Source organism: Stegodyphus dumicola, chromosome 10 (genome assembly GCF_044657685.1).
Source record: "Stegodyphus dumicola isolate Sdum_Otavi_A_Nest chromosome 10, ASM4465768v1".
NCBI lineage: Eukaryota > Metazoa > Arthropoda > Arachnida > Araneae > Eresidae > Stegodyphus > Stegodyphus dumicola.
This window is the reverse complement of record NC_140777.1, coordinates 171,126,767-171,153,105: the sequence shown is the minus strand read 5'-3', so window position 1 is coordinate 171,153,105 and position 26,339 is coordinate 171,126,767. Positions and strand designations below refer to the sequence as shown.

Here is a 26,339-nt window from a genome sequence, read left to right as displayed (position 1 = left end):
AAAAAATCTTTTTTCTCTAGCACATTTATCATTGAGAAACAACCACCTCAAGTCATGAAGACAAATACTAGATTTACAGCGACTGTAAGACTTTTAGTTGGTTCAAAATTAAGTGTTTACATGACTCCACCTCAAGTGAAAGTTGCCATTATTAGGTACGTTCTATGTACATAATTTTGTTATTGGACTTTTTTAGATATATTTTAAGTATTGAAACATTTTCTTTAATATCTAGTTTTTTCTTGTTGTTATTAAATTAGAAAACAAATATTAATTTATTTAACATTTAAGGTATTTTTGTGTTGGTTTAAACAGAATCCCATCCATCCTGCCAGTTTGTGTTGGTGATGTCATTCCAAGGTTTTATGCTGGAATGTATTCATCCATCCACTTGGTGAAACATGAATTATTATTCGTCTAAGAAAGCAGCCTTTTGCCATTTTGTGGTCATTGCATTTCCATACTACTATGCCTATTGTTGGCATTTTCATTGGGAAATCTTTGTGAAAGTTGATGGTTCTACTAAACTGTGGAATCTTATATGAAGCGAAGCTTGCTGAGCTATAGATATACTTCTAGAAGCTTCTTCTTCCTCCTCTTTCTTCTTCTTCTTTTTTTTTTTTTTTTAAACGTGATTTGCAGTTGGTCAGTGATAAGACCCTGCTAATTTTTTGATATGTCATTTAGTGCTATCACGACTTGCTTTTATATAATTTAATATCCAGTCTATTGAAAATATGCCATTGGTTTGTTTAGAGTGACATACATATGAATAGGAACAAATCTTGAAATGTTACTATACTTTTTTATTATTTCATTATTTTTTAATACCTTTTTACATTAAAAAAGTGCAGAAGTAGTTGCTGAAACTTTTAGAATTGAAATCTTTTTTCAAGTCATTTTTGTAGTAAGCTGAAGTGTAGTATTGTAATCTGTTTTCAAACTGCAGTTTTTTTTTAGTATTTTTTTTAGATTATTGATGTATCTTTTATTTTGTAGTGAAGCACAAGCCATTGCTTTGCTGAAGAATGACAAAGTTGGACCAGGGTATGACAAGTTCGTATTTTGGATTTAATTTTTTTTTTTAATGCGTCTTGCATGAGGAAAAAATGTGATGATTTTTCACATGGAAATCTGCATGAAATGTATTTTTCTATTGATTTTCTCATAAGTCAACACACTCTGTTGTAATATTGTTGTTGTTTTCCTAATAAAGCCATACAGCAATTGTTTGAGTGCAAAAAAGATGTGTGAAATCGTCAATCAAAAGATTTCAAATTTTTATAAACATTAAAGAAATAAAATGCTATGAAAATAATTCTTATGATGATAATTTCACAGATCTCTCTTTAATTTAAAACCTTAATTGTTAGAATTTTATCTTGAAAACTACATATATGTAAAGAAACCTGCCCTTTTTTTTTTTTTAAATGTTACATTGCTATTTTATTTTAGTATAATTTTTTAAAAAATTCACCTTTTATTTTATATATAATCCTTTGTCTTATATATATCCTCCTTTGTCTTTCAATACTAATAAACAATTTTGAGGTGAATGATACTTTGTTTAAATGTGTTGTTTAATGTAAAAAATCTGTAAATATCATTGATTTAAATCATTATGTTAATTAAAAAAAATAAAGCATTGGTAAATAGGTTTTCAGCATTTGATTTATTTATAAATGTGATGATTAAAAATTGAGTTGTTGTAATGCTTATTTACATTATTTATTTTTTGTATTGCTGTCTCGGCATGCAAATTTTGTAAATTTTCCTACTTATTCCTACCACTCCATGAATTTTGCTTTTGTCCTCCCACATAAAATTAGCGTTTTAATTATTGAAAATGAATATAGACAATTTTTGCCAAGTGTTCGGATAGTAAAAATCACAGCTGCCAGTTCTAAAATTTCAATAAATTCTATAGATAAATGATTTTAGATTGCTTTTAGTATAACTAACTTACTGTTATATGTGTGTGATTATTTAGTTCAAACATTAAAATTGCTTTCAAATAATATCTGTGGAACAGTGTTTTTCTAAATCTGCCTGATACTTTATGTTCTGAAGAAAAATCAAAATTATAATAATTGAAGAGCAACTCTAAAGTTTTGAATACTCTTACAGGGAAGCTAGTGGTGATATTTTAAACAACATTGGGACAATGGAGTATCATCAAGCCACACGGCAATTAAGTGTTAGTTTTAGGAATATGGTAAGTATGTTAATACAGTCTACTTCCAAAATATAGTGTTAATATGGTATGGGGAAAATTAAGTTGTTGTTTTTGTGTATGTAAATTATTTCTAATTGTTGTATTTTCTTTAAGCAATTGCGAAAAATTAAAAGAGCAGAGAAGAAGGGTACGGAGGTAAATAAATTTTTGCTTTTAAAAGTTTTACATAAAATTTTATTTGAAGTTTACTATAGTTTTCAGATGGTTTTATTGTCATTTATAACAATTAGAGAATGCAACTAATGAATTAGTGAAAAACATAAATGTTTATATACTAAACAATGAGTGAGATATTTTCTTTTTTAATCAGTGAATGGTGCATTGTTAATTATGGACTAATTATGAAACAGAGCAATTTGTCATTCTGAAAATTCTTAGATATTTTCGAAGTATAACGTTTTGGATATAATTTGAAAGCTATGGCATTGTGGTTATTCTCTGCTGTCTTATTAATTTAACATCCACTAACATAGTATTGATCTTCTTATTTATAATTTGAAGAAGAAAATATTGTTGTGTTCTTGTCATCAGTCTAATTACTAATTTTATTCATGCAGCAAACATTTATTTACTTTTTTGGCCTTTTTTTTTTCTTCTTTTCAATTTTTCTAGCTATACTGTGTCTGAAATAAGTATTCTTTTTGGAAGCTGTAGTAATATTATTTCTGTAGTGCCCACCACTTATTAAATTATCTGATTAATAAACTCAACCACTTAAGTTTACAGGAAACAAAACAAATACCTACAATAAAAACACTAATGTTTATTAAACTCATCTCTGCAAATAACTGGCGAATGATTTATCAGTGCCAAAGTATCCTACTTATACCCATCAAAGCTTTTTATAATTCATCTACTTATCATATTATAGATATTGGCTTTTCAGTAAAATAAGTGTGGCTGCAATTTTTCTATTCCCCTGCCCTTGTACTTATGATACACTGTTTTCAGAATTTTTTTATTCACACTGAGCTTGACTTCAAAGGGTCCAGAATTTGCTTTATCTTAAGGTTGATAAAACAGTCCTCTTCTTCGGTGAACCATCGTTCAGTTTTCTTCGGCCAACTGGGCATAGTCCTATCCCAGTAGAAAACACTTTTTGCATTTTTTGAATGTTAGCTAGCATGATAAAAATGTAGGAAAAAGGAAATGAAAAATCCTAAGATAACCTACAAAATGGCAAGTCGAATGATATGATGGCAGAAATTCGTAAGGTTGGAAATGTTCATTAGTGATGACGATGAAGACCCGTACCAAAATACACTTTCGTAAGAGTAGCAAGAGCTGAGTCCCATGCTGGCGGTATGAATGAAGTCTCGATGCTGAATGAGAGGGAGGTGAAGCATCGTAAGGCAGGAGCTAATGAGGCAGGATTGCTATTGGCTGCTGAGGAGAACGTAATTGGGTAAGGTGTGATCGACAGTGTGCTTGGGGGGGGGGGCTCTTTCATTGCCATACTAATTTTGAGGAACAGCCAATTGAAAGGGAAGGGGGAGGGATAAAATTATTTTGCCTGCTGTAATCTAATAAAGTGAAATGAATAATAAGAAAAGGATATTTTTAAAATAATAGGTGAGAAATTAGATAATTATCAGTAGATGGTTAAATGAAGTTAATTATTATTAGTATTGTTCAGCCCTTCAAATATTAAGAATATTATGTACATTTTTTCGATTACTGTTTCTGCTGCTCTAATTTGATTGAGGTTTTTATTAATTAAGTGTGTCAGCTTCGAAAGTTGAATACCGAAGATAGATTCAAGTTCTTTTATGGCTTTAAAAAATTCTAGGAATCCTATTGAGTGAATATTTGTGGAAGGTTTAGTAGTTTTTATGTGTGAGGCAGTATTTGTTTGGGATATTGGATTTGTGGAATTTTTCACAAATCCGGTATTACGCTGGATGTGAATTTTTACAGTGTACACAGAGTGGGTTTTCGATAAATCCTTTTTTTGGGCAGAGTGAAAATCTTCCTCCTTTTTCTTGTCCAGGGTTTTCAGTCTTTTGCAGATTCGAATAAATTACTACAAGCATTGTAATGTTATTCAAGCAGAAGACAACTTCTGTCCCTTTTCCCAAACTGGGATTGTTGTCCTGTTATGGTTGATAAGGTTGGTTTTCATTTTTGTCAGAACAGTTTTGATTGTCGCTTTTCTTTAGTATGGTAGTTTATAATGAATTACAAATGGTTCTCAATTTAGGATGAATGCGATGCCATTTCAATACCTTTCTATTAGAATTTTTTTAAAAGCTTAAATTTAAAGTATTTTATACACAGTTTCTTAAAATTTACTTTAAATAAGCCCCAGACACTGGGACATGATGGCACTGTGTGCAGGTTAATCAAAATATAAAATACAATTGTAAATTTCAAGGAATATGAAACAATAACAACAACAAAAATACGCTGATATTTAATTGAACATTTTAATATTTTGTAACTTTACATTAATTTTCATTGCAATTACCAAGTTGTGAAAATGTTATTAATTAATATATACTTAATGTGATACTTTAAATGCTCAGTGTTCATTTGCAGTAATTTTTTCCAAATGAGGTTCTAACTCACTCATAACAAATCCATAATAGAATGTAAATTTTATCACTAATATGTGATAAGTATTTATTTTTCATGTACTTAATTAACAAAAAGGTTCTTTCATAAAAAATACGTTGATCCAAATAAAACTAAATACTTTTTGAAAATTTTTTCATATTTGTCATTTGATAATGGACTTAAATATTGTTTCATTTTTAAATAACAATTTAGGGGTGAAATATTCTTTCCTTAAGCTCTTTTTTCTGATCAGTATTTTTATCTCAACAATATTAATATTTCATTTCTTAAATTTTCAAGTTACCAAAATGATAAACCTATATTCTTATATTGGATTTGCACATGCCTTCAACTATATCTACTATTCTCGGCTTAGGTTGACCACTGCTCTGTCATGCATATATATGCACATATACTCTGTAACAATAGATAGACACTTTGGTAGTTTGCATATAAAATAGGATATGGAAGAGCTGAAAGTGTCGTTTAAAGGGTTTCATAAATGGGCCAGATTAAGCTGCTAAAAGGGCCACATTCTGCATGTGAGCCAGCTTTCACCCACCCTTGCTTTAAACCATCAGTTATGTATTTCATGTTGATATATTTTATATTCAAGAAAATGATAATTTTTTTGTATTGTAAATAATTGATCTGAGTATTTTTCAATGTTTAAAAAAATTATTTAATATTTTTTAAATATTTTTTTCTGTATGAAGAGTAGTATTGATATATCATGTTCTTACAGTCTGTGATGGATGAAAAATTTTCGTTGTTGTTTAAATCGGAATTCAAAGTTGGAGGTGGTGAATTAGTTTTTCAAGTATGGGTAAGTAAAATGTTCGAAGAATCATTTTATGCACTTTCCAAATTGTTTGATTCCATAAATTATATTGAAAATATGCATTCTAATCATAACTAAATGCTTTTTTGTATTATATGGAAATTTTATTTTGCAGACATTATCTTTGCCTGTAGTTGTAATAGTTCATGGAAACCAAGAGCCTCATGCATGGGCTACTGTGACATGGGATAATGCCTTTGCCGAGCCAGTAAGTAGTACTTTAACTGTGTTTATATGTTTCACTAATTATAAACAGTGCAACTACTTTCTTTCTTTCTACCGACAATGAGGCAGCCGGTCCACTGGGTAGTTAGCATATCGGCCAGGTAGAGCCCCGCTGACGGAAATAACTTGAACAAAAAAAAAGCCACTTATAAATACATATTGTGCTCAAGACGACTGCTGGGGGGCAGTGCAAACAAATGCTGGACGAAGACGATAGTGCATGATGGAAGAAGGGTGCATTGCGGGTGTGAAGAACAATTTCAGTTACATATTTACAGAGTTATGGATAGGTGGTTACAAATACTAAAAGTAATAAGAAGTAAAATACTAGAAAGTAAAACAATAAAATAATAAAAAAAGGCAAAACAGTGGAAACAATATATAAAATAAAGCAAAATACATATTTCAAGGTTCATAATTCAAGGTTTACAGTTCAAGGAGATAAATATATACAGGGAATAAGAAAAGCCGAATAAGCTAACTTAAGATAAAATTAGTTCACTACAGGTACAGAGCATACAGGGGCTGTGATGGTGACGAGGATGGCGGCTGAGAATTACTCCAGCCTGTCTGAGATTTGGCGTGCAATGTCTATGCAATCGCATATGCGTTTCAATGCATTGTGATTTTTTTGAAGTAGCTTCGGCCCATGCATGGATGTGGTTTGCTACTGGTTGCCTAAGATGATATTTGGCGGTCTCTCTGCACGCGAACAGATAGTGGTCCGGATCTCCTACCATCCCGCATGAGCAATGCTTGTTTTCGCGTCATCTGAAGCGATGCAGGTAAGTCATGAAAGGACCATGTCCTGTTAGATACTGAGTGAAGTGAGACGAGCCAGATTTTAGAAGCCGGCAGACTTTTGGAAAAAATCTGTAAACTCTTCTGCCTGTGGTTTCTGTCTCCCACAGATGTTGCCAACGTTTGAGTAATTCTCTCTCGAGCTCAGCTTTTAAGAACGAACCCGGGAGAGGCACGTCAAGTGTGCGAACGTGGGGGGTCAGTTGCTGCTCTTTTGGCTATTGCATCTGCAATTTCATTACCCAGTGTTCCAGTGTGGGCAGGTACCCACTGGTATTTAGGTGTTCTTAGTAAGAGTTTTTGTATGGCCCTGACGAGTGGATTATTACTACATGTTCCTTGGATTGCCTGGAGGCTAGAGGCTGAGTCTGAATATATACTGGAATAGTTATTTTCCGGTGCATAGACAAGTGCAGCTTTTAATGCAATCAGTTCAGCCTGAAAAACTGAGTTGTGGTGCTTAAGCTTTCTTTCCCAGGTCTTTAAGATCTGGTTCCCAAGTAGAACACAGTATCCGCTACCGGTGCCACATTCTCCTTTGGAACCATCAGTGTAGATTGCAGTGGCGTTGAACCACGTTGATGACTTGCAGTTAATCGAGATGTTGAAGTCCTGTCCCATAAACTTATTGTCTCTTTGAGTCGGAGCACTCACACTATTGCGCTGAGCTAAGAGATGCAGAGGCGGTAGTCCTGAAATCACGTTTAAAGCATTAGTGGGCAAGGTTTTATATCCTCGGGTAATGCTCAGGAGGAATGGTCTTTGTGCTGAGCGTAGCAGATTCTCCATTTTAGTAGTGATCGTTATGCCCCACATGGAGGCCCCATACAGTGCAATACATTCAGCAACTACAGAGTACCACGTCTTAAGCATCCTCAAAGAAACTCCCCATGTTGGTGCTGATGTTCTGAGCATGGAATGAAATATCCTGTGAAGTCGTGCCTTGACCTCCTTTAAATGTGGCATCCAAGTCAATGTGTCGTCAATTATAACTCCAAGGTACCTCAGGTTTTTGACTATTTTAATATTTTTCCCATGAAGGTTGATGCACGGGGTTCTTCGATGGCGCTTTACCTGGGCAAATAAGCATACCTTGGGTTTTTGAGTTGGCAATAATTAACTTATGGTCATTGGCCCATTTGGCCATCTTGTCCATTGCTTGTTGCGCCCTAGTCTCATATGCGTTGCGGCTGTGCCAGGGTACGTGCGGTCCTTAAAAGTCCTTAATTTTTTCAAAAATGATTTTTGTTCCTTAATTTTGACCAAAATGAATAAACGGACCTTAATTTTGCTCATTTGACATTTCTTAGCATTTCTAATGATTGCCATTCTAAGTGTGAATTACGATTTCTCATGAATATGGAATTAAAATTACACGGCTCTTAACCAATCTGTTGGCGGATTTGCGTTGCAAACGATAAAAAAAAAAAAAACAATTAGCTACCCGAACGAAAGTATCGGTGTCTGATTGGCTATTCACCCAATCTTTCAAAACAGGTTATATCCATAAATTTAGGCAGATTGTGATGAAAGCATGAAGCCGGAAGCTCTGGCGAAAGTGATGATGAAGAGGCGAAAGTGATGATGAAGGTGCTCGAGAAAAAAAAGAAAGGGGGGTAATTCTGAAAATATTTGCCAAAATTAGAGCAATCCCAACCTGGAAGGCCACAACCCTTCTGACGACAATAGGAACGAGGTGCCTGGAAAGTGCATTTTCAATAAACTTTGGCTTCATCAAGCTGACTACAAAGACTGGATATTGATGGATGGCAATCCTTAAATGTGGTCTTTGTCTGAAACAAATTGAAATTTCTAGAATGGGAGAGTCAGCGCTGAAAATTCCCATGAAAATTAAGTTTCATTTTATCATTTCAATTTGTTTTTACACGGTTTTGCTTAGCTTAATTTCTGTGTTTGTTTCAATTAAGCCATAAATTAATTTTTTATCACCTTCTATGGAGTTTATTCTCTTTTGCACATACTATATGTATGGGATATCGGGATTATGAGTTTATTTCTGCAGAGGGTCTGTTATCGATTTCACGGGAAATCTCTTGGCTCCATTTCGATTTTAGGTCGCCAAGGGCAAATTCGGTAACACTAGCCAAGAAAAAGTGAAGTTCGGAAATACGTTTTGAAGCTTCAATAGACAATTAAGTATTTGGTTTAAACCTATGTTGTTGATAGTAATGCATAATTTTTGCTAATGGCGATACAATTATTAGTTGAAAATAACTAATTACAAATTTTTAAATATTTTTAAAGCTGAAAACAACCAATTGAAACTAATTTTCCTGAATTAACTAGACGCAAAATTAACTTTCATGAATTACTAAAGTTATTGGGTAGAAGTTTAACTGAAAATATATATTCCGTATTTTATATATATGTAATGATATTTTTAAATCAATTGATTGAATTAAATTCTATTAATATTGCTTAATAATGTGTTGGCGATTCTCTACCTAAATTGCATCCCTGTTCCTAAATTTTGGCGAAATCCTTTCTTTAGTATGAAATATATTAACCTGTTGGCGCCCGCCAAATCGCCAAACTCATAAATCTGTCATATTACATAAAGTACTTAAGAACACTCCTGATGAGAAGATAGCGTCACCTCGTGATTTCAATTAATATCGCTGATTGGAGGAGCCTCGTGACGTACACATATGTATAAATTGGGCTTCTGCTCAAGGTACGAGGAGAACGCTTGTGAGATGGATGCTAAAATAAACCTACCACTTTATATTCCAAAATTTGTCTCATTCCTGTTGCCCCGGCTGCACAAAACAAATAATGTATGAGAAATTACATTTCATATATATATATATATATATATATACAGTACAAAGTCCGAGGTCTGACTCGTCGGGACTTCGGCGATCCCAGATTTGAGATTTTTCCGGATATTAGATCATTTTAAATCTACTAAGATGGCACGTAGAAATTATAAAATTGAAAATATGAAATCATGATTTATGAAATAATGAAGCATTTATGATTTAAAGGGTATCAACATTTACAAAAGAAAAGAGCTTAATATTTATATGTTTATTAAACATTTCTTTCAATGTGAGTTGTTTCATATGTTTTCTCTACTAATACTTTAGACTAATACTATAGACATATAATTTTTTGTTCAGTTATTAAGTTCCATTGTTCAAGTCCTGTAATTGCTGTGTCAAGAATTCCGAATAACTTGTCAATCAAAATTTTTTCTCGTTCAGTAACCTCTCTGTTACTTTCTTCACTATCGGTAGCTGTATTTTCTGGATTTAGAACCATATTACATATTTCACCCTCCGTTAATTGATTGATGATTGGGCATTGTCATCGCAATGAAAAACTTCTGTTTAACTTTGCTAAATTCTGCCGCCTGGTGCGGCCATGCAAGATCTGGCGCTGGTTCTGGCTTTATGTGAATAACAAATCAGTTATTCTTAATTCAAATAGCACTAAATATAATCGTTTGTCCTATGAGTATCATTAACAAAATCTATTTTTAGCATAAGGAAAGAAATTTCTGCTAAACCTTCCCTTGTCAACATTTTAGCGCATTAAACTTAAATCTGTAATCGGATAATACTCTGTTATTTGGCGTCACTGCATGATTCATCACTCAAGTTGTCATCCGTTGATAAACATGCGGTGATGAAAGCAAAATACGATAAATAATGATTCGCGATTTCGGCATCAAGGATATAAAATATTAGTTGGTGTAAAATTAACAAATGTTTCGGTTTGAGATTATGCCAAGCAGATACGCAGCTATGGAGTCAAGTTACTAATCACACAAATTTATGCTAAAATAATTATTTCTTCAATAATGAGATATTTTATTTAGCGCCAAACTGAGATTAAGAATCGGGATTTCTGGCAAGTTTTTTATGATGAGGAAAAAAATCTAATGCGCGTGCGTAAAGCATACCCCTTCCCTTCAAAAAAGCCCTAAAAAATTAGTTGGTGGATGCTTTGAGATCCAGATTTTAGATCATTCCAGATATTGGATGTCCGGATCTCGGACTTTGTACTGTATATATATATATACATGTTTCAAAATATAACTTACCAGTATGGATTCACTCTTTTAAAATAATTCTACTTTAATTAAACTTAGGAGATAATATAATCAATTAATCAATATTGTTTAGGAAATAAATTAATATATATATATATATATATATATATATATATAGGTCTTACGTCTAATTGCCAGTTAGCTTTATATTTTCTTTTTCAATTATATATATATATATATATAGTAAAAAATGTATATTTTCACTATTCAAATATTCACTGTGACAAGTATTCTTATCTTGTCACATGAACAGGCCTCTGTGGAAAGGGGCTCCTTTGTAAATAAAGCAATTGAAATTGAAAATTTAAGTGACTCATCATACATTTTTCAACGCACAGTATTTGATTACATAAAATTTTCTGGAGGTGTTGTTAATATCGAAATTAATAAAGAAATGAGATCAGCAGCAGCTTCTGCAAGAAGTGGAGTTCGTTATTTAGAAGATCAGTATTTAGAAGAACAAAAATCTTTAACTAAATCTGAAAATTCAAAGAGGAAAAGAAATATTATTGAGGAAGAAATTGATTATATGGAGCGGAAGAAAAAATTTCTTCAAAGGGAAATTAAAGATATTAATGAAGAAGTAGATGCTTTAGCAGATGAAGCTGAGACCAGCAGGAACATTGATTTGTTTATCAAAGCAAATGAACTTAGAAGAATAGTTAAAGAAAAGGAAATAGACATAAATAAATTAGATGTTAAAATAACTGAAAAGATTTCAGATTTAAAAAAAGCACAAATGTTTTGTATCTTTTATTGTACAGTTTATTATTCTAGTATCTTTCAAAAAACCAAGGAAATAAATTGTATGCTTACAAATCAGTTATTTTAATCTGCAAAATATTCTTACATTGTGATTATAATAGTAGTTGACTGTGTTTAAATAAATATCAAATAAGTTAAATAATAATCATGTAAATCTCTAAAATAGTGACTGTTATTAGTGTAAAATACACTTATACATGTTTTTCAAGAAATTATGTTCCTAATTTAATGTTATCTACTTCATAACTTGTAGGGAGTTAGTTTAATTTTCAAAATTGTTTTATGGTAAGTATTAAATTGAATTTAATAATAGTGCATAATACACAATTCTGTTAGTTTCTTAAAGTGAAATTACAAGCATGAAGTCGGTTGTATGGATAATTGCTTTATTCTATTCATTTTTTTGTTTGCTGATAGGTCCTTAATTTTTTCTTTGATGGTCCTTAAAAGTCCTTAATTTTCATGTAAGGAAATGTGTACGAACCCTGTGTACCCTTTGGTTACCAGCAAAAAGTCATCGGCATAAGCCAGTATTTCCGTGTAAGGATCTGTGTTAAAGAGAGTCAGCGCTGTGTCCGCTACAAGATTCCAGAGCAGTGGACCCAGACAGGATCCTTGAGGACAGCCTCTATTGATGGAACGTGAGTGCACTCCTGCGTCCGTAGTGGCTTGTAAGCGGCAATCACTTAGGTAGCTGTAAATAAGGTCAAAGAGAATCTTAGGGCTACCCATGTCCTGTAATCTCTTCAGTACATCGGGCCACCACAACGAGTCGAAAGCGCCCTGTATGTCCACAGAGATAATGAGACTGTGTTGGCTATTTCTTCTGTTATTTGCTATTAATTTTCGTAGGTGCTACAGCGCATGATCCACCGATCTGCCAGGAATGAAGCCGTATTGTTTGTCATTTATGCTTTGTCCAGACAGGATATAGTGTTTAAGTCTTTGAAGGATGACTCTTTCTAGTACTTTACCCAAGGCAGGAAGAAGGCAAATAGGCCGGTAAGACGTTGGTACATTAGGGTCTTTTTTTTGCTTTGAGGAAGAGCACCACCTCACCAAGTTTCGTGCCGGCTGGGAAATATCTGTTGCACCAATACGCAGTAATGTAGGCATACAGTAACACCGGATGCGTACTGTTAATGGCTTGCAGAATGCCGTTATCTATCCCATCAGGACCTGGTGCTTTGTTGGTGTTTGACGCTTTAACAATGTCGCTCATTTCTTTGGCGTTTGGCAGCGGTTCAAAATCTGTTTTCTTGGTATTGTAATATTGCTCAACACTGGCTCTGATATTTCTTTGTGCGGGATTATCTGTGTCTGCGTTATCAGGTCTAAAGATATTGTCCAGAATCTGTGCAACTACTTCTGTGCTAGTTGCTGCTCCGTGGCTTATTGTGTCAGTAAGATTAGTAGGTGTAAACATCTTATCATGTGCAATACGGAAGACAGTTCCGAACTTATTCGCAGTGTTGGTAAAGTACTCTTTCCAGGATGAAAACTTCGCTTTTGAAATCTGTCTTTTGTAAGCAGCTCTGTGCTTTCAAAAAATTAGCGAGTGTATCTCTCTTTCTAAGGGATCCTTGCATGCTTGCATTCTGCGCCTTAGGGCACGGACTTTGCTGCGTTCAGCAGTCACCGTGGTGCTCCACCAAGGAGTGCATTTCAGGGCTGTGTAATGTTTCCTTTTCAAGACTTTTTCGCACACTGAGAGCAGTGTTTGCATAAGATCTTCATGCATGGTGTCGATGTCTTTACAATTGTTGCAATTGCTACATTGTGCCACGAGACTTTCAATATGGGTTGAGAGTGCATCTTTAAATTTGTTGAGGTTTATATACTTCGTTTTCCATCTGTTCTTTGTTATAAATTGGTGCTCCAAATCAATTCTGAACTCAATGTAGCGATAGTCACTGAACGAGGGGGTTTCGCTAACCTTCCAATTGTGAATATTATTAAGTATACCAGTGGTGGCTAAAGTGATATCAGGCCACCCCTGAGCCCTGGTAGTCCAGTATGTAGGAGGGCTGTCGGTGGGGTTGACGACTGCAAGGTTATGAGAAGTGATGAAGTCAAGGACAGGGCAAGCACGCCTGTTTTCCTCTGGCACACCCCATAGAGGGCGTTAAAGTCCCCAGCGATTATCTTATTCCTAGTCGGAATGATCATGACTTGTTCCAGCTCCTGGAGTGCAGTGACAATGTCGTGCGAAGGAGGAAAATACACGCTGGTGATGGCAATCTGATCATAAGGCCCTTCCAGTTGTACAGTAACTGTGTAATCTCCTTTATGCATTAGCAGGGGCATGAGTGGACCATTGTAGGCGATGGCTGCTTGATTGCCTACTGAATGGTAAGTTTTGAAGTTGCTGAATCCTGTGATCCTGTTGTTAATGGAATGAAACTCTTGTAGTGCGGCTAGATCTACATTGTTTTCTAGAATAACCTGGGCTGCATGGACAGTTGCGGCTTGGCTGCGTTGCAAGTTGCCTTGAAGAACTGCAAAACCATGTATTGTTCTTGGATATGCAATAGCCTGCTGTTCATCTACCACTGCGCCGTTGTTTTCATTCTGAACAGTTCTGCCTTGTAGGCTTGACATTGTCTTGCACTAGACGGGTGTGTGGTGTCGAAGCTAGTGCCTTTGGATTTATTGTGAGTTGCGCAATTGACGCAGTGTGGAGTCTGCTTTGCAGTTATCCTGGCTATGAGCTTGTCCACAGTTTACGCAGGCCAACACTGCTTTACAAAAATGACTCAAGTGTTCCAGCCGCTGACAATTAAAACACCTTGCAACTTGAAAGTATTTTCTGAAAGCACAAGAGCTGAATCCTATAAGAATTCTTCTAAGGTCCTTAATATCCTCGTACAGATTCTGCTGTAGGTCGACGATCCAGGTGAGGCCAATAGTTGTGCGAATAGGATTTCTTGGATGTATTTGTTCTTCACTTGCTGAGGGCACCAGGCTCGCAAAAGCTTCACGTATGTCGTCTGCTGTTGCGGATGTGGGGGTACCAAAGACGATTATTGTGGACTTCTTGAAAAAGGGCTCTCTGAGCGTGACTGCTGCTGAGAGTGAGGGCTTTTCCTCAATCGCTTTCCTGAATGTTTCTATATTTTGTCTGTGGCTGCACCTAATTGAAAGTTTGTTAGAGCGTGTGTTACTTCTTCAACAGTAATGCCCAGTTCCCTGGCACTAAGTTCAGTAGTTGTGATCTGACTTGTTCTGGAGTTCTATCTGTTTCTTTTGCTTTTAATAGGAGGACGTGGTCTGATAACTGTTTGTTAAGTTGCGCAGTTCTTGCTTTTTTCTTTCTCTTTTTGACTTCGGTAAATGGGGTTTCTTCTGTTTCCGTCTGTTCTGGAAGGTCTTTTGGTGTGGCCGGAGCTGTTGAAGAACGATTATCATTCATGCTGAGTTGCTGTTGCAGCAGCTGAATTTTTCCTTGCAGACTTGCACAGTACACTTCTTGTTCTGCAAAAGTATTGCAGATAGAGGTAATTAATGAACCAAGTAGTTTTTTCTCGCTCACGCTGAATTTAGGCGTGCCAGAGCATTGTTGCGTTTACTACCGACTGCCACGTATTTGTGCCAGTACCTTGGAACGTTTTTCAAACTATAATTTCTACCACAAGATGGCACTGTATGTCCATATGGTTTCAGATACATGTACATTAGACCTTCTACTTGAAATGAGAGAAGCATGACTCACATACATGTGTTTTTGATTATATAAACAAACGGGGAACTAAATGTTTCCGAATGGCGTGATTTATGACGTCTCTTTAAATCGCACTTTATTCGCACGTGGTAGTTGTTTATTGTAAGTTTTATATGCGCTAAAGCGTTGAGTATTTTGGTTTACAGTTCAGTTTTTAGAAAATAATTAGATCTTGTTAGATGTGAATTCTTTCTGTTTTTACCAAGACGTGAATTACTTTCTGTTTTTTCTGTTTTTACCGTTTCAGTGTCGAAGCGTCAAAAATGTTTAACAGAGCATGAAATAGCAGAAATGATGCAAAATATTTCAGATATTGATTCTGAAATTCTGATATTCATTCTGAAAGACATTTTCCAAAACTTTGTTCAGAAGAGACTGATAAGAAAATGAGACGACGATGCTTCGTTTGTTCACATTCCCGGAAAAATCCTCCAAAACGGCAAATGAGTTATTACGAGTTCAAGGAATGTAACGTAGGACTGTGTGTAGATCCCTGTTTTCAAATTTTTCATACGAAAAGAGAATTTTAAGTAATATATTTAGTTTTCAGATGTATAATGTTAAAAGTCATAAAATGGTGAGTAATTAAAATAAAATGTGAAAATATGCATTTAAACAAGAAATAAGGTAATTAAAGTATATATATATAAAATATCTATAAAGCATAAGCCATTTAAATACTCTATAGAGCATTATTAAACAATGCGTTGATACTTCGGAAATTTTATGGATTTAGGCTTAGTAGCAAAAAAGCCTCCGGCCCTGGAGAGACGCTCGCGAAAGACACTGCCGGCCTCCGCAATAAGCGCGCGTTTTCGCTACCCGGCTCGAAGGGGTTAAAAATGAATGTAGCTGGTCACTAAGATGATGATTGATGGTCTCGATTCTGGAAGCTGGTGAATTGATAGTAGTGGTACGCGTCTCAGCTGGAGGGGAAGCGTTCACATTAATCATAGCACCATCTGAGTTTGCTTCTGTCAACTACTGTCAGATTCCGACATAGTGTCTGGCGGGTGGCAGTCGAGATAGCAACAGGGCTAGTATATTTCAAATAGGGGTGAACCAAGGGTTACCAATTAATCTTTAAATGCGCAAAGATGACAAACTGAAAAGTAAATTTCCAAGACATCCTTAAGGAAAGTGGGTCAAGACTCGTTTCTACGGCAACAGACAGCTGCCGACTAACTGGCGAGAGCTTTTCTTATGATAGACAGACTATAAATTTATAAAGATTCAGATGGGTTTCTCGAAATTGTTTAAAATGCAACTTGGAAATCATTCATGAAAAAGCTGGATATTCCATTTATCTTAATTCTTAATACTTTTCCTTGCATTAGTTCTATATTGATATTTTTGATTAAAATATAAAACATTAAATCTTAGAGTCAGTTTATATGTTGTGCTCACTGCACTGAAGTAAGCTTTCATTCTCTTCACCCCCCAACTTCTTGGTTATAGCACGTAATTTACTTGAAAAATCGAACTATTTTCGTAAACAAATGAAAAATATGTAATTAATGCATAATTGTCAATGTACACATTTGCGAACTTTTTATGCATTATATGTGAAATGTATGCATTTTAAGCCGTTCACGGCGGGCACCTCTGTTACCGAAGTGTTTTCTTGGGACAGTACGTTAACCAGATACGTCGTCTTGTGGGGACGGGCAATTTGCGCTGCAAAGCCTAACTTTGGAAAAAACTTCGTATGAATTAAATTTGACATCCAATTATTCCAATTTTTAGAATTAATTTTAAACCTTTATTGTTGTATTTTCCTTAAAAATTTTATAAAATGCTCATTCTAGAATAATATAATTTTTCCTTTATCCCAAAATTAAATATATATGGAAAAATATCCAAACAATCACAGATTTTATTTAACACAACACATAATTAAAATTAAAAAATATTAAAACTGTCTTTCATAAAAATTCAATGTGCAAACAACAAAAAGGAAGCAATATTTCAAAAAAGAGACAGTGTACGATATTCCTTGAAACATGGGTGTACGCAAAGTCCAACGTTGCAAATATCACAGTAATAGAATATCAGCAAATTTGACTCATTTAGCATTTGTATATCTTCAACAGTCAGGTAGTGCTTTTGTTTTGCCATTAAAAAAATAGAACACTAGAATATATATATATATATATATAAAACTTTTGCTAAACCATACAAAATATTCATCTCAATGCCGGAAAAGTCTAAGAGTAATAAAAAAGTCTAGAATAGAATGATAAAACATCATCTTCACTATACGGGGATAAAAAAATAAAAAGAAATAAAGTAAATAAATTAAATTAACAAGTATTTCAGAGCATCGAGAACATGTTCATTTGTTTATATGAAATGATACAGTAAGAGCCATCACATTATTCAATACTAACGAATTAGCATTTGTGTATATTCTTCTACGTTCAGATACCTATATTGCAAAAATAAAAATAAAAAGTACCTCAAAGCACTGAGAACACACCTGCATTTGTTTAAATAAACTAGAAAGCCCAACGAAATGACCGTTGTTCTTGATATTATAAATTATAATTAAAATGATTTGTGCAAAGGTGTCTGCTAATTCAAACTGAATTACCCGGGGCAGGTGGCGAGGACGCCCCTTTGCTTACTGCCCTACAGGGTTTCCCCCTTCTACTTGCTTAATTGTTTAATTAAACAGACACTTAAGCCGCATATATATATATTTGGGGTGAAGTAACATCATCTCCTCCGAAACAGCTGGCTCCCGGGCTTAGCAAAGCACACCGTTGGATTCCGCAGGTCCATGGCACGTTATTTTGACCCTTTGCGTTTTCGTGGGACTTTGATTAGACGAGATATTAATTAAAAACTAATTTCCCCCTATGTTTTCCCTATATTTTCCACTTTCTTTCTTGGGTTTTCCCTATTAAAGGGATTTGGCTACGTGCCAAATTCTTTTTTCTCAATTATCCACAGAACGGTGCCAAATTGAAATTCACGTCGTGTATTCTCGGTTTCTCAAAAATTCTCCAAATCCATTGATACCGTTCTCATCTTCGTACGACTTTAATCGGCTGAGATATTAATTAAAAACTGCGAAAACTTTAATTTCCATGCTCATTTTTCCGAGTGGCAACAATAAACTATCGGCGACACACACGTTAGCCGCCTATATATATAAAGGTGACGCAGTTAAAGAGACATTACATTGCTCAACACTCACTTATGAATCTCCCTCTCATTCCGAAACAAAATACCAAAAAATAAAAAAAAATTGTATAGGAATGAAGGTACACATACTTAATTTTCGATATATTTCCCCATAACAAACATACAGCTACATCTAGTGGCAAGAAAAAATACTAATTAAATGTTCTATCTAAAAAGTCAAATGTGGTATGCGTGGCCATAGAGTGAATTAAATGGCTATTCAAATATGACACACCTAGCTGTGAGGTAATGTTCGCTGCTGATGCACGTATGACACGCCCGTACTGAAGGATTAAAATTTGTTTTAAATGTTTCAGATGAATTACAGGTAAAAGTACTATATACTGCCTTTTAATATAAAGATACATAATTTTAAAACCAATCAATGATTTGAATTCATATTTCTTCTTCATATTCATTAAATTGAATTATCAAGTGTTAAAATTTAAAAAAAATATGAACAATTTTATAATTACTTTGCTGATAAAGGACAAAATAGAAACTGCCCGCTTTTAGCGATATAGTTGTATTTCTTTTTGACTTTCTGTATTACACAGCTGAAAATAAATATGGTTCTTTTTCTATTAATATGAATATGTTTAAATTCTTCACTTTCAAATTTTTAGGGACGTGTACCTTTCCAAGTTCCGGAAAAAGTTAGCTGGAGTGAAGTTGCCGAAGTTCTCAGCACAAAATTCAAAGCTGCCACTGGTAGGGAACTAGTAGAAGAAAACTTGCAGTTTCTGCAAGGCAAAGTTTTTAGAAGTAAATAAATTTCATTGGTTTTTTTAATTTATAAAGTTCTGATGTTACTGTTCATATTTATTATGTTTAATATGAGTAACTTGTATATTGCTGTGACAAAGTACTAATTTTTAAAAAATTAATTAAAAATCTTTTTATGTTGATAAATGTGCTTAATACATTTTAAATAGATGCACAATATCAAGATGGCTCAATGATGTTAACATGGTCACAGTTCTGTAAAGAGCCTTTACCTGAAAGGAGTTTCACTTTCTGGGAGTGGTTTTATGCGATAATGAAAATAACACGAGAACATCTTCGAAATCTTTGGAATGATGGGTAAGTGGATTATTGGAAACGATCTAAATTTTGGATTTCTTATGATTTTGTTGCATTTTTCTGATATTGGAAAGTTTCTTCCATGGTGGGAGAAAATGGGGGGGGGGATTTTTTTTTTTACTTTTATTGCAAAAAATTGATTTTTGTATTTATTTGAATATAATTATTTTCTAATTAAGTTTTTTTTTTTATATAAGACTGCATGTAATGTGTATAGACAGCAGCTGACTCATAAACAAATTTCAATAATACCCTCGATCACAGTAAAGAGATCACTTTAAAATTTTACGATTTTGCTTCTGAACTAAACGTAGTGTTTTACTTTATTTCTCTGAAGGTTATTTTTACATTTTGTAGCATATTTGATGTATACTGAGAAAGGCAGCAATCTAGTGGACCATTCTCAGTGGAAAAAGCTGTGATTGTGCAAAAAAAAATTTATGATAATCTAGAAATTTAAAACTTTTAGACATATTGCTATCTTCTGTATCCAAACAATAGCTGTAGAAAACTTAATTCAAGTTTTTTGTTTTCTTTCTTGATTAAAACTTATATAGTCTTTAATTGCGTATTAAGAATAATTTTTTGATCTATTGAATGAATGAGTGAATGCAAAGGCATATTTATAAAACTTGTGATGTTTTTATTCGAACAAATAGTTATGTAGAATTGCATTGTTGTGAAAGCTGTAAATGTCAATGAATGTATGGGATCAGTCAGTATAGTGTTGCTGAGGAAGCAGAACTGCAAAAACAAAGCAGGTGCATTTAAAATTCTTATTTTTTGCATTTGCATTCAAATTTTTCTTAGTACCTAATAGTTATCAGTTTTTTCCTTTTTAATTCCTTAGAATTGTTTGTTTAGAGTATGGAAAAACACACAAGGACTGTTTGCTTATTAAATCGTAGGTTTTTATGAACTTTCTAAGGGATATTGTTGCATATTTACTTTATTCATGGGGAAAATTTAGAAGGCATCTATGCTGCTAAGCCCATTACTAGCTCTTGAACCTTGAAAATACCATTTTTTCAGCAGTCTTTAACACTCAGCCATTTAAAAAAAAAAAAAAAAAAAAAAAAAAAAAAAAACTATAATTAGATGCAAAATAATTTTTAAAACGTTTATTTCACATTTTGTGTTTTATGCTGTTAAATGCTATTTCTTTGGCAAGTGTTCCACATTAACCTTTATCTGTGATTTACATAAAATTGTAATGCAAATTCTAAATGTAAAGAGTGCATATTATTAAATTTATGGGATTTTCTTATAGTGTTGCTTTTGTGGAGTTCTTCAGTTTTGGGAATTAATTCCCATTGCTAAAGAGTCAATTGGGAAGATGGGTGCCCCTCTTAACCTTTAGATTGACTTTATTCTTTAGGGAGACCTTTATTGTATTTTTTAGGTGTCAGATGGTACTCATGCCATTTTCGCTATGTTCATAATGCACAAGAGCTTTTGTCTAATGTATATGCAAGTTTTGACTTTTATAAGCATTGATTGAAAAACAAAACTTCTGTTTGTTATCTTCTGTTAAACCTCTGTTCAATCTGCAGTTACAGGGCCAGAAAGTGCACATGGTTTGCACATGCCTGCTCTTTTTATTTTTTCTATTAACCTCATCTGTGATAAACTGCCAACAGTAATTTTTAGTTATATTTCTTAAATTTTAATACATTTTCATCTTTTGTAGCCATTCTTATTCTGAGATTAATCACTTATGTACAAAATCAGAGACATTCATGATAGAATTGTCAACTTTAAAATAAAAATGACAGGCTGCAATTAGCTCAAAAGCATAAATTAATTAATTTTGGCGTCATTTGAGAGAGTTTGACAAAATATGTTAAAAATACAGGGGGGATCAAAATTATGTGACCACTATTTGAGAGAAAGCATTTATTCAAAGTTTTCGTTGTACAGAATCTCAACCTGACCACCAGCACGATTAATGTACTAAAACCAATGTTCAGTAGTAGAATTTAGTACCCGAACACACATTTCTGTTGAAATGTTGGATATCACACCTTTTATTCTACCCTGAGTTTTTCGAGGTTTCTCACTTCTGCACTGTATACATGCTCCTTTATCACACCCCATAATCATAAGGTGGGAGATCAGAGATTGAGGAGGCCATAACTACAGTCCGTCATGACCAATCCAACGGTTTGTGTTTCATCAAGATAAACACGAATGGTACAACCAAGATGGTGCACGTTCATGTTGAAAATATTCTTCTTGCCTAAGTTGTAGGGCCATGTTATTAATGGCAAACCCTTTCAGTATATACAAGTACTCATATGCATTCACCTTTGGGATTGTAAAGAAAAATGGGCCAAGTACACCAGTAGCGGTCACGGCACACCATTCGTTTACCATCGGGGATGCATGTTCATGGTCACGAATGATAGGTGGGTTTGCAGCTACCAGAAAATTGTGTTATGACCATTAATGTGACCACTGGTGTGAAAGGTAGCTTCATCACTGAAAATCATTTGACTAACAATACCCGGCTGGTTTCTGTCAGAATCTGATAGCGCTATACTCGTTCTTGTTTCTGCTGAGTAGTCAAACGTTGAATAATTTTGTAGGTGATATAGTTGCATGTGAAGGCCCTTGGATAGAATTTTGTTCACTGTCCTCTGTGGATTCCTGTTTCCAGACTGCAAAATCTTGTCGATTTTCATAGACTCTCTAGTATGGCCTCCTGCACTGTAGCAGTTTACTTCACTTCTGCCAGTTCTAGGTCACCCCACATTTCCATGATAATTGTCTGCTACTGATCCAGTTGCTACAGACTTCTGGTAAATGCAATAAACTATTAAATGACTTGGTGGCTCTCTTCTGGAAATGGTTCTGCGAGCTTTTGTTGCACTACTGTTACTGATTGCACAATTTCCATTAAGCTTGCAACCACGCTTCTCTGCTCCAATGAGATTTTGTCAGCCATGGGTACTAACAACCTGGAATAGAAAACAAAACAAAATTAAGATTGTTCACATAATTTTGACTTGCCCTGTGTATAATCCTACTTAATAAGAAGGACTTTAAAGGCCTTTCTGTAAAGTATCATATTTGTGTTTTTTTAGCTATTAAGCTAAATGCAAATTTTGTATATCCTTAGATAACAGCTGAATGATGATTTAATAGCTGTATAATTTTTGGGGAAAGACAATGTTTTGATTGCTGCAGTATAATTTGTTTATGAAATCTAAATTTATTACATATTGTTTCAAAATTTTTGCTGATATATATTTTTTATATATAATTTAATATATATATAATTTTTATATATGCAATTGAATATTTTATATGAATATTTCAATATATATATATATTATTATTATTTTTTCCAAGTTTGATCCTAGGATTTGTTGGTCGACATCAGGCTGAAGAAATGCTCCTCAAGAACTGCAATGGGACGTTTTTATTACGTTTCAGTGATTCAGAACTTGGAGGTGTTACTATTGCATGGGTAACAGATGCTCAGAATAGAGGTATTATTATTATTGCCACTATTGCTAACTTCTGTTTCCTTATCTGTAAAAGAAGTTTATTTTGGGAGGTATGATTTTTAGGTATAATGAAACTTGAATAAAACATTTCTGAATCGGAAGTTTTTCATCTGTAAGAGTGTAAAAGGTTGAATTTTAAATTTCCAAAATAAAAGTCTAAAAGATTCATAAAACTGTCCGCATACATGATATTACCATTTATTAAGTTTTCCTCCTTAAAAACTCTTCTATGACACTAAGAGTTCAGAAAGAATCACCTGATTTCAAATTTTTATAAAAGTGTTGATCTAGCTAATTCCAATGTGTTGATGATAATTGCTTTTAAAGATGAAAATTCTTGTAGCCTTTTGCAACTGAGAAAGAAGTTCTCAATGCTCCAGTGCTCTAATGCTTAATGTTCTTAATGCTTTTTAATGCATGGCAGCCATCTCTGTCTATGGCATATTGCCAATTTGTCGCCAAATGGCAGATTTTGCTCCAAATCTGGCAACCCTGCCTTTCCTTGCTACTTTCTGACAATCCTTAACCCGTTTTGCGGGAAAGCTATCTTACTGCAGCTGTGAATTTCGTAACACTATATATCATTCGCCATTTTCGACAAACAAGAGCTATTGTCAAACGGTGATTTAGAACCAAACCAATAATGGACAAGTGTGATTGCACCATGCAGTCATAAGCCCTTTTCCATGGTTTATTATAAATTCGATTATTTCCTGATAATCCGGTTTGAATTTTTTAAGAAAATGATGCAAGTTATTTATGTGATTTTTCCGTAAACAAAAAAAAAAAGTTTTTTTTTTTTTGGGGGGGGGGAGCTTAAACTTGGTACTTGTATTCGACGAAGCAGCCATGCAGTTAATTATTTTCAAGATACTCCGCCCCTTTTTACTACTATTTAATGGGCATGATATACAACTTTTTTTGAAAACGGATGAGTGACGATGCAGAAAGGAAAATTGGGACACTTAATTTCAGTTTTTTATAAGTTATATCCGAACTGGTGTTGTTTGATTATCTAACTAAATAAAGAACAATTTGTTCCTTTAAACTTTTGTCAGTGTTATTGATAAATTTGGCACGATTTCTGCTAATTTTCACAGTCGATGGAATTTTATAATCAAATAAGATGTTTTACTTTCATGTCTAAAACCTGTGAAAATACGTTGGCTTTTGTGTCTGAAATGAATCCCCTATCCTCGAAATCTTATGTAATTTTAAATATAGGCTTTTATCCAAGTTGATATTAAAAAGGATGACTGTTTTTATAAATTTTAGATCAGAAATTTCTTGTTCTATTCATTTGGCTTTTCTACCATAAATCACAGTTTGGACATGTCTAACTATCAGAAAATATTTGCATTTGGCATTTTCCAAGCTTTCCAGAAAAATTGAACTTTTACTTTGTTTCTGTATTTTTGTGAGTTTATCTGATTCATATTCCGAATTTGTAATTTTTTGTATATCAAAATTTATATTTTATATCAAAGTATTTTTATTAGTCCAAAGGGGCTCTGTCCTCGAGGGACCATTGCTTTCAATTTCGCATTTTGCGTTGAAATCTTTAAAAAGTTGCATCACTTTTCAAATTGTTGCCACCAAATATTATTGCCCCATATTATGTTTGAAGAAATTAAATAATGAAGAATCTGTATAAAAGTATGTATGTTTCTCGCATTATGATAAAACAACGGTACCTAGAGCCATCCAATTTTGAATGTGGGCATCTGGAAGCCCAAATTTGAAATTTGTAATTTGTTTTATTATTAATTTCATATTTTGTAAAACTTTAATTCATTTTTGATTAACAAATTCAACGATTTAAATGTGAGCAGTGCAACACTCTATGGGGGGGGACTATGCTCAATTTAAAATTATTCCGTGATATTGCTCTTGAAGACTCAGGTGCTAAAATACACTTGGTAACAGGCGCCTGGGTGAAAACCACATCCTGTTTGTAACACGTATGAAACAGCATATCTTTTTTGGCATAACGTGAAAAATTCTTAAATGAGAATAAATCTCATGCGTTGCATAGGAAGAGTCTTCGCATATACATCAGTCACTCCATCTAACTATGTCTGATGGCGATAGCTACTGTTTCCATAAAAAGTAATTATAGGCATAAGTTTGCAATGCTGCATGCTAGTGTCAGGATGGCGAGAGCTTGAATGATTGAAGAGGCATTGAGATTGGATATCTGGGTAGTGGACATGGAGCTAAACTGGTTCGTTCTTCAGCTATCCAATGAAATTGCTCTTGAACTGAATTTTATGGTTTAAGTGTGAAGAACATGATATTTAATAAATAAAGGTAACACACAAAATGTTAAAAAATGCCCCTTTGGGCATAATTTAAAATCTGAAACCTTTCAGTTTTTCTTTTATTATATATACTATGTACAAAGTCCGTAATCCAGACATCCATTATCCGGAATGATCTATAATCCTCAAAGCTACAAACTTATGTATGCCCGTAATGCATTTACACATGTGCGTTTAATGCACGCTAGCGAGCGTTTACCAGTGTCGCAATATGAATGCCTCCTCTGTTCCTCTTAATCATTACTTCATTCTGAAAACCAACAAAATAGAACTGAGACCCTATTCTGTTATTTTATGCACCATATAGGAATAAGATATTTTGTCTTAATGGGCTTGAAATTTAAAAAAAAAGTTGGGGGCTATTTCTTAAATTTTTCTACGATTTACTTCGATTTTAATTAAACAATTTTTCTCTCTTAGTGCTGCTATATTTGTCTTACTTGGACTTTTTATAATGATTTGATGCATTCCAGGAATTCAGATATTTTGTCCATTGTACAAATATAAAATTTCATTTTGTCATTATAGAAGGCCAAGAAGTTTTCATGGTTCAGCCTTTTACAAGTAGGGATTTTGGTATAAGAAGTTTAGCTGACCGTATTAGTGACCTTAAGAATCTCCTATATCTGTATCCTGAAACACCTAAAGACCAAGCATTTGGCAAATATTATACACCCTATACAGGTAAAATTTTATTCATAAATTTTGTATTTGAATTAGATAAGCTTTTGCTTGTATTTGGAAATGAATTTATCATACTGAATTTTTATTATTTGGTGATTTAATTAGATTCATTAATTAGTTTAAATTGCATTTTTCAAAAATAATTCCTTTGCTGTTAATAGATCACAGCTTTTCTGGTTTCAATGATTTAATTTTTTTTCTAATAATTGTATGTTGTAATTAATTACAAAACTTATCATAGGTGTTAAGTATTTCAAACTTAATTCATGGCAAGATTGAAACACTAAATATATGGTCTAAAACTTCTGTGTATTCTCCATTGAACTG

General features: G+C 33.7%; 1 protein-coding gene across 3 annotated transcripts in view; it reads left to right on the top strand.

Annotated features, from left to right (window-relative positions):
• Stat92E (Signal transducer and transcription activator Stat92E) overlaps positions 1 to 26,339 on the top strand; it is a 91,470-nt gene that overhangs the window by 51,961 nt on the left and 13,170 nt on the right. For 2 of the 3 annotated variants that reach the window (XM_085825873.1, XM_085825871.1), the window contains exons 10-19: positions 21 to 155; positions 1,000 to 1,056; positions 2,128 to 2,215; positions 2,330 to 2,371; positions 5,538 to 5,618; positions 5,749 to 5,841; positions 19,039 to 19,177; positions 19,348 to 19,495; positions 22,850 to 22,989; positions 25,857 to 26,012. In XM_085825873.1, the coding sequence (XP_085681999.1) occupies positions 21 to 155; positions 1,000 to 1,056; positions 2,128 to 2,215; positions 2,330 to 2,371; positions 5,538 to 5,618; positions 5,749 to 5,841; positions 19,039 to 19,177; positions 19,348 to 19,495; positions 22,850 to 22,989; positions 25,857 to 26,012 (1,079 nt within the window). The remainder of the gene's footprint in view (positions 1 to 20; positions 156 to 999; positions 1,057 to 2,127; positions 2,216 to 2,329; positions 2,372 to 5,537; positions 5,619 to 5,748; positions 5,842 to 19,038; positions 19,178 to 19,347; positions 19,496 to 22,849; positions 22,990 to 25,856; positions 26,013 to 26,339) is intronic. The other variant, XM_085825872.1, reaches the window with a different exon arrangement.